The following is a 13,427-nucleotide window of genomic DNA, read 5'->3' as shown; positions in this document are numbered from 1 at the left end:
AAATATCCATGTGATGTATCTTCCTTTCTAAGCCTTTTCTTTGGTGAGGAACTCAAGATGCTTATTTTCCCCATTCAGCTGCTCAGAAAGTTTGCCACCTCATGGGGATTAATGTGACGGACTTCACCAGATCCATCCTGACACCACGTATCAAAGTTGGGCGGGATTTGGTGCAGAAAGCTCAGACAAAAGAACAGGTAATGTTGCAATTGCCATTTATTCCTGCAAAATCTTCCATCCATCATCCATCTACCTGTCCTTCCATATGTCCATCTGTCCATCCATCCATCTGTCCATCCATCCATCTGTCCATCCATCTATCCATCTATCCATACATCCATACATCAACCCATCTGTCCATCCATCCATCCATCCATCTCTTCATCCACCCATTCCCATTCATCTCTTTATGCCTGCATCCATCCAGTGCCTAGAATATTTGAAGCCCCATGTCAGGTTCTCAGCAAGAACAACAGAGTTCCTCACGCATATCCTTATCTTGATTTCTTGGTGGCAGGTATGAGGCCTGACCTAAGAGACTTACCTGTGGAAATGATTATGTATCCTTTCTAGAGACAGGACTGCCTACCCCTGAATGATTCCTGAGATGGAACAGATTCCATAGTCCCTCTGAAGGGAAGTGTTCAGTCATTCATACAGTCACTCCTTAGGTCTGACATGCTATCGCTTGCTGCCATTTTTCTACTGGTTATACAAATGATGTAATTTCCTTTTTTGTTTGTTAAGAACTGAGTATATGTAGAGGGAGAATAAAAATCTGAACCATGAGCTTGGCTTATGTGAAAACGCAGCCCACGGGAATAACCGTGCTTCCCTTGCTCCCTCTGCAGGCTGACTTTGCTGTAGAGGCCCTGGCCAAGGCCACTTATGAGCGTCTTTTCCTCTGGATACTCAACCGCGTGAACAAAGCCCTGGACAAGACTCACCGGCAAGGAGCTTCATTCCTGGGCATCCTGGACATCGCAGGATTTGAGATCTTTGAGGTACAGCGCAGCAGGACCGTGACAGCCATGGTTTCAGTTCTCTGGGACAAGGCTTCCCCCGGGAAAAATCGTTATTCTGGAAAAATGCAGGCAGCCCCAACAGAGTAGAAGGCTGGCTAGTTAAAGTTAGACCCTCAAGGATGTAAGAGAAAAATCCAATAGGGAACATTAGTTTGTAAAACTGAGAAGGCCAGAGGTACAGCTGGATTCAACAAGCATCGGTCATCGTTTTTCTGCCTTCCTCCCCATTGGCCTCATTCTCAGGCAGGCTCTTGCCTCATGGTGGCAAGATGGCTGCCATAGTTCCAGACTGCCTCTCAGTAACCCTGACAGGAATGAGCACATCTTTTTTCCAACAGTTCCAACCAAAATTTTAGAATTGAGTCTCATTAATTTTTATTATCCTGTCTTGGGCCACATGGTCATATCTAAGGTCTTCATGTAGTATAAACTTGGCTACTGGATCCCACCCTCCTGGGCTAGAGGGAAGTTCTCAGAGAAAGGGAAGATCTCAGGATTGACAGCTATCCCAAAAGATGTCTGCTACAGAGTTATACCCTCTCTGAGCCTCAGTTTCCATATCCATAAAATGGAGGTGATAATATACCTCATGAGGAGCCCTGACGGTGCAGTGGTTAAGCGCTCAGCTGCTAACCAAAAGGTTGGCTGTTTGAACTCACCAGCCACTCTGTGGGAGAAAGATGTGGCGGTCTGCTTCCATAAAGAGCACAGCCTTGGAAACCCTGTGGGGCAATTCTGCTCTGTCCTATAGGGTTGTTATGAGTTGGATACGACTCCATGGCTATGGGAACATACCTCACAAAGGTATTCGAGACACAGATCATTGTGCAAATGGAGGAGATAAGCATCCTTAAAACAATGTGTGTGAGGACGCTGTGACCTTGGAATAGAGTAGTATGAAACAAAGGTAAATTTTACCAATGCTGCTGAGCCCTAGGCAGCCTTTGTTGGAGTCCAAGCCTTCCCTTTGGGTGCTGAAATGGTAGAACAGGGTCTTGTGGAGAGGACGGCAGGCCATGGGGCTTTCTCTGGGGTGGAGCATCCCTGGGCCTGTGTCCCCATGACTTCATACAGGGAGCTCACCTGGCCTCCCCCGGTGTTGTGTATGCAGGTGAACTCCTTCGAGCAGCTGTGTATCAACTACACCAATGAGAAGCTGCAGCAGCTCTTCAACCATACCATGTTCATCCTGGAGCAGGAGGAGTACCAGCGCGAGGGCATTGAGTGGAACTTCATTGACTTCGGGCTGGACCTGCAGCCCTGCATTGAACTCATTGAGCGGCCGGTGAGGGGCCCCTCCTGTGTGGGCAGGCAGGCGGGCTCACACACACGTATGGCCTTTATATAGCTGATCTGTGGGCTCTGCACACTTTCACGAGCACGTGGCCTCCCCCATCACCATGTCCTGGAAGACTGCACTCTGAACTTTTTTTCTTTAAATTAATATTTGTTGTGTTTTCAAGAAAGTTTACATGCAGTTTAGGTTCCCATTAAACAATTTCTATACAAGTTGTTCAGTGACATTGGTTACACTCTTCACAATGGGTGAACATTTTCATTATCTCCATTCTGGTTGTTTAATTTCCTTTAATCTAGTTTCCCTGCCCCCTTACAGTCTCATCTTTGTTTTAAAGTAATTGTTGACTATTTGGTCTCCTATAGGTGATTTTTTAAAGGAGTACTTATGGGAAATGTTCATTATTTTTTGAGCCCATTTCTTGTTTAGCTACGAGGTGACCTCAAAGGCTAGTTGAAGTTCAAGGTTTGAAGAGTATCTCAGGGCAGTAGCCTCGGGGAATCCTCCAGTCTCAACCAGTCCAGTAGGCCTGATTTTTGTTAGTTTTTTGTTTTTTTTAGCAATTTGAGATTCTGTTCCACATTTTTTCCCCATTCTATCTTGGAGCATCTATTGTGGCCCTGATTAGAACTGTTGGTAGCGGTAGCCAGGCACCATCTAATTTTTCTGGTCTCAGGGGAGGTGAGGCCATGTTTTGTGTAGACTATTTGTCCTGTAGACTAATTTCTTCTTTGGTTTTCTTTCTCTTTTGCTCCGGACAAGTAGAGACCAATAGTTGTATCTTACTTAGATGGCTGCTTGCAAGCTTTTAAGACCCCAGAGACTACTCACCAAACTAGGACGTAGAACATAACTTTATGAACTATATTATGCCGGTTGACTGAGATGTCCCATGGGACTGTAGTCCTAATCCTTCAAATGCACAGTGAGCTTTTGTGAGCTAAATCACACTTTCCATTAGCCTATTTTAACGTCAAAGGTATTCTCTTTCTTCATTTCTTTCTTTACTTCCCCTCCTTTCCTTTCCTCTTCCCTCCCTCCCTTCCCTTCTCTCCCTTTCTCCCTGCCCTTCTCTTCTCTTTCCTTCCCTTCCCTTCTCTTCCTGTCTCTCCCATTCATCCATCACCAAAGGTTGGGGTCTTTGTTTTGTTCACTATGCATCCTAAACTTCTGGAACAGGAGCTCCGATTGAATCATTGCGAATGCCTATACTGAGCACCTACTATGTGCTAGGCCCTCTCTTTAGGGGCTGAGAATGCAACTGTGAACAAGATGGCGGCGTGGTCCCTACCCTCCTGGAGGAACAGTCAACACAACCAGACAAAAAATCGAAGCAACTAAAGCTCCCCATAAGGGCAACGTAGAGAATAATTGAGGGGGGCCTGCTTTGGACAGAGCAGTCAGGAAATGTGTCTCTTGATGTGTGGATATTTGAGCTGAGTCCTAAAGTGAAGTCCATTCTCTCCAGACTACTTAGTTTAGGAATGCTTCAGCCCTCAAGGAAATGCTTTAATAAAAGGAACCCTGAGGTGAATTGGTATATAAAGCAACGAATTTCTTGGCAAGAATTGGGATATTTTTGTGATGTTGTGTGTGTTGCCCAATACGGAGCAGCAGCAAATATTATGTCCTGTTGGTGCCTGCCTAAGGAGCCCTGGTGGTGCAGTGGTTAAGTACTCCACTGCCAACTGAAAGGTTGGCAGTTCCAACCCACCAGCAGCTCCATGGGAGAAAGATGTGGCAGTTTGCTTCCTTAAAGATTTAGAGCCTTGCCTGTGGGTACCATGGTCTTGGAGAACATCTAGTTCAATTGGCATAACACAGTTTATAAAGAGAATGTTCTACATTCTACCTTGGTGAGTAGCATCTGGGGTCTTAAAAGCCTGTGAGCAGCCATCTAAGATACTCCACTGGTCTCACCCCTTCGGAAACAAGGGAGAATGAAGAAAACAAGATACAAGGGAAAGATTAGTCCAAAGGACTAATGGACCATAACTACCATGGCCTTCACCAGATTGCATCCAGTACAACTAGATGGTGCCCAGCTACCACCACTGACTGCTCTGACCCGGATCACAACAGAGGGTCCCGGACAGAGCTGGAGAAAAATGTAGAACAAAATTCTAACTCACAAAAAAAGACCAGACTTACTGGTGTGACAGAGACTGGAGCAACCCCGAGAGCATGGCCCCCAGACACCCTTTTAGCTCGTTAATGAAGTCACTCCCGAGGTTCACTGTTCAGCCAAAGATTAGACAGCGCCATAAAACAAAATGAGACTAATAGGGCACAACAGTACAGGGACAAGGGCTAGAAGGCAGGAGGGAACAGGAAAGCTGGTAATAGGGAACCCAAGGTTGAGAAGAGACAGTGTTGACATGTCATGGGGTTGTTAACCATTGTCATAAAACAATATGTGTACTAACTGTTTGAGAAACTATTTGTTCTGTACACCTTCATCTAAAGTACAATAAAAATAAATAAATAATAAAATGAAAGATTTACAGACTTGGAAACCCTATAGGGCAGTTCTACTCTGTCCTATAGGGTGACTATCAGTTGGAATCAACTCTGTGGTAATGGGTTTTGGTTTGGTGCCTGTCCTTCCATCCCTAATATGGGTACATTGGACACAGGGTAATTTGAGGATAGATTTTTTGGGGTGTGTGGGTGGGCATAAATCCATCTCTATATGTAGGCAAACGTGGTAATGGAGCTAGAGGGATGCCTAGGTGTTGGTCTCTGCAGGTGGCCAGCTCTTCCTGGGGAGCCCAAGGCTTGGGTGCCTTCCTGCCTTGGATCTAACCCTGGCCTCGTTGTCTTCCTCAGAACAACCCTCCAGGTGTGCTGGCCCTGCTGGACGAGGAGTGCTGGTTCCCCAAAGCCACAGACAAGTCCTTCGTGGAGAAGCTGTGCACAGAGCAGGGCAATCACCCCAAGTTCCAGAAGCCCAAGCAGCTCAAGGACAAGACTGAGTTCTCCATCATCCACTATGCCGGGAAGGTATCAGCTTGTCCCAGGGCGAACAGCAGGGAGGATGCTCAGAGTAGGAATCATCTGGGAATGGCAGAACCCTTGGGCTGGCTGGAAACTCCAAAGGCATCTGGTGTATATCGAATCCCAACCAAGTCCTATATACGATTTTTCTAAGATTCTGTAAGGGACGAGATTTAGCATCTCTAATGTGTCTCAACTTTGGTGGCCAGGAATTTCTTTCTTAAGTAGACTCTAAATCCTTCCTGCTGCAAGTTAAACCCAACAGGAAGGGCCACTGGAATTGGATGACCACAAATCCTTTCTTGGGTTCAACAAGAATCTCCTTTATCATGGCCTTGGGTTTGCCATTGCCAGCCTGTGCCATCTGGGGAAATCTGGGATAGCTGTCATTGTCATCGTCATCATCATGTCATGGTTGTTATCGTACAGGACCTTCCCCTATGGCTCCTGAGGGTCCTAGAAAAGATATAACTTAGTCTAGCTTGCAGAGTCTTAGGTATTGTGTTGACTTCATGGTGTCCCTGCTGCATCTGGGAACAGGGAATGTCTTGTACCAGGGTTCAGCAAACTACAACCCACAGGCCAAATCTGGCCCGCCCCTTGTTTTTGTAAATAAAGTTTTATTATAACATGGCCACACCCATTCATTTACCTATCATCCGTGGCTGCTTTCTCACTACAAAGGAGACCAAAATATTTACTGTCTGGCTCTTTAACAAAGAAGTTTGCCGATCCCTACCTTTTACTCAAGGGAGCATATATGTTCTTTAAACATACAGAGGTATTACTTTTCTTCTCTCTACTTCATAAATAACTTTTTTCAGTCCCCTCTGAGATCAGTCCTGCTATCACCATAAAGTCCATTAGAGCTTTTATCAGTTCCTTTTATTCATAGTCACAATAATAAAATTAAGGCTCTGGCCACTCTCCATGTTTAAGCCAGGAATTTAAAAAGCCTTGTGTGACATTTTTTGGTACATCCATATGTCAAAATCTCCAAGTTAAAAAAGTTATGTTCATTATAAAGGGAAAAAGAGGTCCCCAAACTCATTTTTTAAAAATAATTTATTTTTGTTTTGTTGAGAATATACACAGCAGAACATATACCAATTCAACTGTTTCTACATGTACAATTCAGTGTCATTGATTACATTCTTCAAGTTGTGCACCCATTCTCACCTCATTTTCTAAGTTATTCTTCCCCCATTAGCATAAACTTACTGTTCCCTAAGGTTCCTATCTAATCTTTCGAGTTGCTGTTGTCAATTTGATCCCATATAGATATATCTTAAAAGAGCATAATAATGCTCAAGGCAGAACATTCTTTACTAGTTAAGCTAAACTACTGTTTTGTTTTAAGAAGACTTCAGGGGACATTTTTTTATTTAAAATTTAAACATTATCTCAGGGCAATAGTTTCGGGGTTCATCAAGCTTCCATGGCCCCAGAAAGTCTGAATTCCACAGGAATTTGAAGTTTTATTCTGCATTTCCCTCCTTTTGACCAGGATTCTTCTGTAGAGTCTTTGATCAAAATGTTCAGTAATGGTTGCCAGGCACCATCCAGTTCTTCTGGTCTCATGGCAAAGGGGGCAGTTGTTCATGGAGGCAATTAGACACACATTCCGTTTTCTCCTCCTGTTTCAGACTCTCCTTCCTCTGTTGCTCCAGGTGAATGGAGACCAGACTTAATTTAAACATCAGAACCGTCAAGCCTTCTCAGAATGAGGAAGAACTTTGGATGTGAGAGGGAGGGTATTTCCCATCATAAAATCTCTTAACCTTTCATAACTCAGGAGGTATTGTGCTGAGCTCTAGAGAAAGGCCCACTAGAGGAGGGTTACTAGAAGAATACATAGACTAGAGAGAAGGCCTTCCCAGCAGTGTCCACCATTTATTGATGACCTACTGTGTGCAGGGCCCTTGGGAGCCCTGATCTGTTGGTCTCTTTATTGGTGTTAATGTATTCCCATTATGGCGGCTGCCGATGTTCTTTCCTCTCTGACCTCAGAAGACCAAGGAGGGAAATGGGAGGAATCAGGCCCAGCCCTTACTTTTCAACAGAAGTGAGGACATCTGATGGGTGGAATGGTCTTTGGCAGGTGGACTACAACGCAAGTGCCTGGCTAACTAAGAACATGGACCCACTGAACGACAATGTGACTTCGCTCCTCAATGCCTCCTCAGACAAGTTTGTGGCTGACCTGTGGAAAGATGGTAAAGCCCTCCCTGCTCTGGGTGCTGTTTTGATCAAGAGATTCAAATACCCTAGTCCTCCATCTCCTTCTAGCTGCCCCTGATTCCCATACCTGCTCCTTGAAGGTGGGTGTGGGGAGAGGGCAGTGTTGTCAAGTGACATCTTATTGAAACATTCAACCACCTACCTCCCTGAATAGTGGCCCCTGAGCCCCTCATCCCCACACCTGAACCCCCAGGGAGTAGGTCATGAGGTCAGGGCTCAGGCAATACATGGCGGAAACGCAGTGTACTAGGCGTGGTGATTTAAAGTGCCCTGATATCAGGAGTCGAAAAGACTTCAGGTCTTGTCTCCACCACTTACTAGCTGTGTGATCTTGGACAAGTCACTTAACTTCATTAAGCTTCAGTTTCCTCATTAGTAAAATTGAGTAAACAATAATAGTTCTCACCTCTCCTAAAATTATTGTGAGGGTCAAATTAGACTTGTGGTGCAGGATCACCTGGAGGGCTCATTAAACACAGATCACTGGACCCTGCTGCCCAGAGGTTCTGATTCTGTAGGTCTGGGTAGGGCCTGAGAATGTGCATTTCTAGTAAGTTCCCAGGTGATGCTGATGCTGCGGGTCTGGGGACCCCACTTTGGTATACTTTGGGAACCAGTGGATATAGATAATCCACCTGAAGAACTTAGCCCTTGCATGGCCCATAGTAAGTGCTCAATGTTGGCTGCTGGAATGATGGTTTAGGTTGGGATTTGCTCATTTTGTTCATGGCCATCTTGGTCCACAGCAGTTTTCTTTCTTGGCACACAGAGTATGGCCCTTGTTTTAAGCCTGGTAGAAAATGCTCCAGGGAGGGGTCAGCTGTTCCATTATTTACTGAGCACCAACTGTGTGCTAGACCTTGTGACTGGGTAACTGTATCTCACATTGGGTCCCCTTCACCCCTGGGACTCATGAAGCATTCACTAAGACCCTTCCCTCAAGGAGCCCACAGTCCTGGGGAGAGACCGACAAGCAAAGAGATGATTACACGGAACCTACAGATGTAATTGAGTACAAAGGGCAGAAATGGCACAGCCCCCATGTAAGCGGGTTGGGCTTGGTACATGCAGCATCAGATGGGCAGTGGGAGTCTCTGATTCCATTCTGAAAGAAAGAGGATCCCTGTAGTAATAATAGAATGAGTCCTGGTGGTGCAGTGGTTAAGCGCTCAACTGCTAAAGGAAAGGCTGGCAGTGCCAACCCACCAGTCACTCTGTGGGAGAAAGATGTGGCAATCTGCTTCTGTAAAGATTACAGCCTTGGAAACCCTATGGGGCAGTGTACTCTGTCCTATGGGGTCACTATGAGTTGGAATTGACTCGATGGCAATGGGTTTGGTTTTGGTTTGGTAGTAATATTGGATTCCCTGGGTGGTGCAAACAGTTAACACGCTCACTGCTGACCAAAAGGTTGGTGGATTGAGTCCACCCAGAGGAGCCTTGGAAGAAAGGCCTGGCCATCTCTTTCTGAAAAGTCAGTCATTGAAAACCTTATGGAGCACAGTTCTACTCTCACACATATGGGGTCACTGTGAGTTGTAGTCAACTCAACGGTAACTAGAACTGGGTCAAGCACTTACTAATAGGGTGCCGGGTTTCTACCTCAGGTGTTTGCATCTGCCATACCTTCTCTGGGGGTATTCTTTCCCTGGATATCTCCATGGTCACTCTTTTACTTCCTTCAGGCCTCTGCTCACATAGCAATTTCTCAGACAGGTCCCATTACACTGTCTAAGAGAGTACCCCATCATTCTCTCTCCCCTTTGCCCTGCTTTAGTTTTCTTCTAAGCATCCCTCAGAACCTGAGATCTTTTATACTTATATATGGGCTCATTGTCCATCTGCTTCCATGAGAATAGCCATAGACTGTGATCCCCTGAGTGAGGGGCAGGGTATCCGCAGGGCTTGGAGCATGGTAGGTGCTTGATAAATATTTGTTGGAGGGTGAAGGATTGAGGGCCAGCGGGGAGGTGAGTCCTTTCCATGCCTTTTGGTCAGCAGCGAGTGTGTGAACTATTTGCACCACCCAGAGAATCGATTATTACTATCAAACCAAAACCAAACACATTATTGAGATATTTCTGATTCATAGTGACCCCATAGGACAGAGTACACTGCCCCATAGGGTTTCCAAGGCTGTAATCTTTACAGAAGCAGATTGCCACATCCTTCTCCCACAGAGTGACCGGTGTGTTGGCACTGCCAGCCTTTCCTTTAGCAGCTGAGCGCCTAACCACTGTGCCACCAGGGCTCCTTATATTATTACTACAGGGATCCTTTTTCTTTCAGAATGGAATCAGAGGCTCCCACCGCCCAGCTGATGCTACATGTACCAAGCCCAACCTACATGCATGGGGGCTGCGCCATTTCTGCCCTTTGTACTCAATTACATCTGTTGGTTTCATATAATCATCTCTTTGCTTGTCGGTCTCTCCCCAAGACTGTGGGTTCCTTGAAGGAAGGGTCTTAGTGAATGCTTCATAAGGGGCTCCGGAGGCACTTATTCCTTCTCTATGTGGTGGATGCTGTCGTTACCTCCATTATGTATATGAAGAAACTGAGGCACAAAGAGGTGTAGGCCAATGTGACCCAGTGAGTCCATGGCCAGAGCAGGGTTTACTCCAGGTCTCCTCCGCTCACAAGCTCTCCCAAATAGACAATACTCGGAAACAGCCTCCCCCACCCCAGCATGCTCATCCCTCTACATTACCTAGTGGCAGAGATGAAGGCGTTGTCTGGCAGAGGAAAGAATGGGTGCTGGTACCCACCAAGAAGGAGTAGGGACCTGGGGCCCCCCAAAGAAGATTCTATGCACAGGAGTCTTCACTCACCCCCTCTGGACCTGGTACTCTGGCCTATTGTGGGGCCCCTAGGCTGACATCACCCTCCATGTTCCCATAGTGGACCGCATCGTGGGGCTAGACCAGATGGCCAAGATGACAGAGAGCTCACTGCCCAGCGCCACCAAGACCAAGAAGGGCATGTTCCGCACAGTGGGGCAGCTCTATAAGGAGCAGCTCGGGAAGCTGATGACCACGCTGCGCAACACCACACCCAACTTTGTGCGCTGCATCATCCCCAACCACGAGAAGAGGGTGAGTCTGCCCGGCCCTCAGGGCTCCCCGCCCAGGGCTGTCTGAACTGGTCAGAATGTTTCCCTGGGGATTGAAGGAGGGGCGCTGGGTGCATCAGGGGGCTGGGGAGAATGGGCCTCAGAGGCACTGAGGCAGACCATGGGTAGAGGAACAGAGGGAGAAGAAGCCTGACTCTCCCCATCCTGAGGGCTCCATCAGCCTTGGGTAGAAGGTTGTCTGAATCTGGTACGCATTCCCCATCCCTGGAGTCCCTGGGTGGTGCAAAGAGTTAAGTGCTGAGCTACTAATGGAAAGGATGGAGGTTTGAAGCCACTCAGAGGTGCTTCAGAAGAAAGGGCTGGTGATCTGCTTCTGAAAGGTCATAGCCACGAAAACCTTATGGAGTGCATTTCTACTTGGAAACACATGGGGTCACCATGAGTCGGAATCGATTCGACAGCAACCGATTTGATTTGGTCTCCCCATCCCTGGACGCAGAAGAAAGCAAAGGCAAAAGGGAGAATGTATCCAGGGATTGTTTCAGCCATGAATTGCTGTCAAGGGTACCAAGTCACTCATTCACTCATTATTCCAGTAAATGTTTACCGAGCTTCTACCTGTATCAGGTACTGGGGACACAGCACTAGGTAAGCTGTCGTCCTGGCCTGTAGGTTTCTCGTAATCTAGCTCAAGAGTTCTCAGCTGGGGGCAATTGTGCCCCTCCAGGGGATATTTGGCAAGGTCTAGAGACGTTTTTGACTGTCACACTGGAAGGAGGGTGCTACTGGCATCTTGTGGGTAGAGGCCAGGGATGGTAGTGAACATCCTACAATGCACGGAACAGCTCCCATCACAAAGAAATATCTGGTCCATGATGTCAATAGTGCCGAAAGTGGAAAAATTGATCTACTGGGGGAGGTTAGACACACGAGCTGAGAACCATGATGTTATGGGGTAAATTATGAGAACACCAAGGAGCCAGCGCCCCTGCTGCAGACTCAGGGCTCAGAAAAAGCTTCTTAGAGAATGTGAACTTTAGAAAATGAGTAGGCATCAACTTGATGAAGTGGAGGGTGGAGCGGGAGCGACATCCTAGGCAGAGGGACCAGTAGAAGAAAAGTGTGGTGGTAAGAGCTGATGGGTCTATGTAAGAAAACACTGAGTAGGTGGTTTCATGTTGTTGACTTGGTGAGGCAGGGAATGGGGAGACATGAGGCTGAGTGGGTAGGCAGGAACTAGATCATGGAGTTCTTGTGTGCTGATCAGAGTTTGGCCATCTTTCTATAGGGATGCCATTGGGCGGGAGTCCCTGGGTGGTGTAAATGGTTAATGCACTTGGCTGCTAACTGAAAGGCTGGAGGTTCAAGTCCTCCCAGAGGCACCTTGGAAGAAAGACCTGGTGATCTACTTCTGAAAACTCAGCCATTGAAAACCCTATGGAGCACAGTTGTACTCTGACATACATGGGGTCACCATCAGTTGGGATCAACTCAACAGCAGCTGGTTTTTACATTGTGGTAGATTCACATTTTAGAAACAATAAGAGTATGGACTGGAGAGGCAGGACTGGGAGCAAAAGACCAGGTAGGAGGTTGCTGAGGTTGTCCAGGCTGGAGAAGATGGTGTTGCGTGGATGGTTGTGATGATGGGGATGAAGAGACGTGGGTGGATTGGGAGATATTTGGGAAGTAGGAGCTATAGAAGATGATGATGGACAGGAAATGAGGGGTGAGGGAGAGAGAGGTGACCAGGACGAAGCCCTGGTCTCTACCCAGGTGATGGCTAGTGCCACCAAGTGCAGCAGAGATCATAGGGCAAAAAGTATCAACTAAAGGGATTGGAAACCCAAAGAAAGCACACTACTTTGCCCCTTACCCCTCAGATGAGACCTCGCTAGGTGCCTCTGTTAATACCCACCCTGACCTGGTGAAGTTGGTCATCCAGGCCTGAGATTTTGGGCTTGTTGCTTCCGGGTCCCAGCCCCAGTGATCACTACCCTTTTCTATCGCAGTCGGGTAAGCTGGACGCGTTTCTGGTGCTGGAGCAGCTGCGGTGCAATGGGGTGTTGGAAGGTATCCGGATCTGTCGTCAGGGCTTCCCCAACAGGATCGTCTTCCAGGAGTTCCGCCAACGGTGAGCCTGCTGGGGCCAGCGCGGGTGGGGTGGTGGGTGAGTGGAGCTGGGTGGAGGGACAGATGATGGAGATGCTCGGTGACTTCTCTCCTGTGTTTCAAGCTATGAGATCCTGACAGCGAATGCCATTCCCAAAGGCTTCATGGATGGGAAGCAGGCCTGCATCCTCATGGTGAGTCCATCCTGGCTTTTAGGCAGGGGTAGGTCACCATCAAGGGGCCCTGGTGACACAATGGTTAAGCGTTCAGCTGCTAACCAACAGGTCAACAGTTCGAACCCACCAGCAGCTTCACACGAGAAAGGACCTGATAATCTTCTCCCGTAAAGATTACAGCCTAGGAAACCCTATGGGGCAGTTCTATTCTGTCCGACAGGGTCGCTATGAGTTGGAATTGACTTGATGGCACTCAACAATATCTCATGGTCAGGTTCACATTTTAGAAACAGTGAGGGGCTGGACTAGAGAGGCAGCACTAGAGGTAGAAGATCAGGTAGGAGATTTTGAGCTTGTCAAGGCAGGAGAACATGGTGATGTGTGGCTGGTCACGATGATGAGGACGAAGAGACATGGGTAGCCCAGCCTCAGGCCACTCTGCCTGCAGTTGCTCAGGGTGGGACCACTGCCCAAATGGCACAGCTGAAAACAGGAAATTTCCTTCT

General features: G+C 47.3%; 1 protein-coding gene across 4 annotated transcripts in view; it reads left to right on the top strand.

Moving 5' to 3' along the window:
- The window catches only part of MYH11 (myosin heavy chain 11), a 147,266-nt gene that overhangs the window by 102,716 nt on the left and 31,123 nt on the right, over nucleotides 1–13,427 (top strand). For all 4 annotated transcript variants that reach the window (XM_004373283.1, XM_004373282.1, XM_004373285.2 and 1 more), the window contains 8 exons: nucleotides 79–197; nucleotides 852–1,004; nucleotides 2,137–2,310; nucleotides 5,152–5,325; nucleotides 7,421–7,535; nucleotides 10,462–10,655; nucleotides 12,646–12,767; nucleotides 12,870–12,939. In XM_004373283.1, coding sequence (XP_004373340.1) covers nucleotides 79–197; nucleotides 852–1,004; nucleotides 2,137–2,310; nucleotides 5,152–5,325; nucleotides 7,421–7,535; nucleotides 10,462–10,655; nucleotides 12,646–12,767; nucleotides 12,870–12,939 — 1,121 coding nt within the window. The remainder of the gene's footprint in view (nucleotides 1–78; nucleotides 198–851; nucleotides 1,005–2,136; nucleotides 2,311–5,151; nucleotides 5,326–7,420; nucleotides 7,536–10,461; nucleotides 10,656–12,645; nucleotides 12,768–12,869; nucleotides 12,940–13,427) is intronic.

The sequence above is a fragment of the Trichechus manatus genome, unplaced genomic scaffold, assembly GCF_000243295.1.
Source record: "Trichechus manatus latirostris isolate Lorelei unplaced genomic scaffold, TriManLat1.0 scaffold00024, whole genome shotgun sequence".
Lineage (NCBI taxonomy): Eukaryota > Metazoa > Chordata > Mammalia > Sirenia > Trichechidae > Trichechus > Trichechus manatus.
Note: the sequence above shows the minus strand (reverse complement) of the source record. Positions and strands in the feature narration are given on the sequence as shown.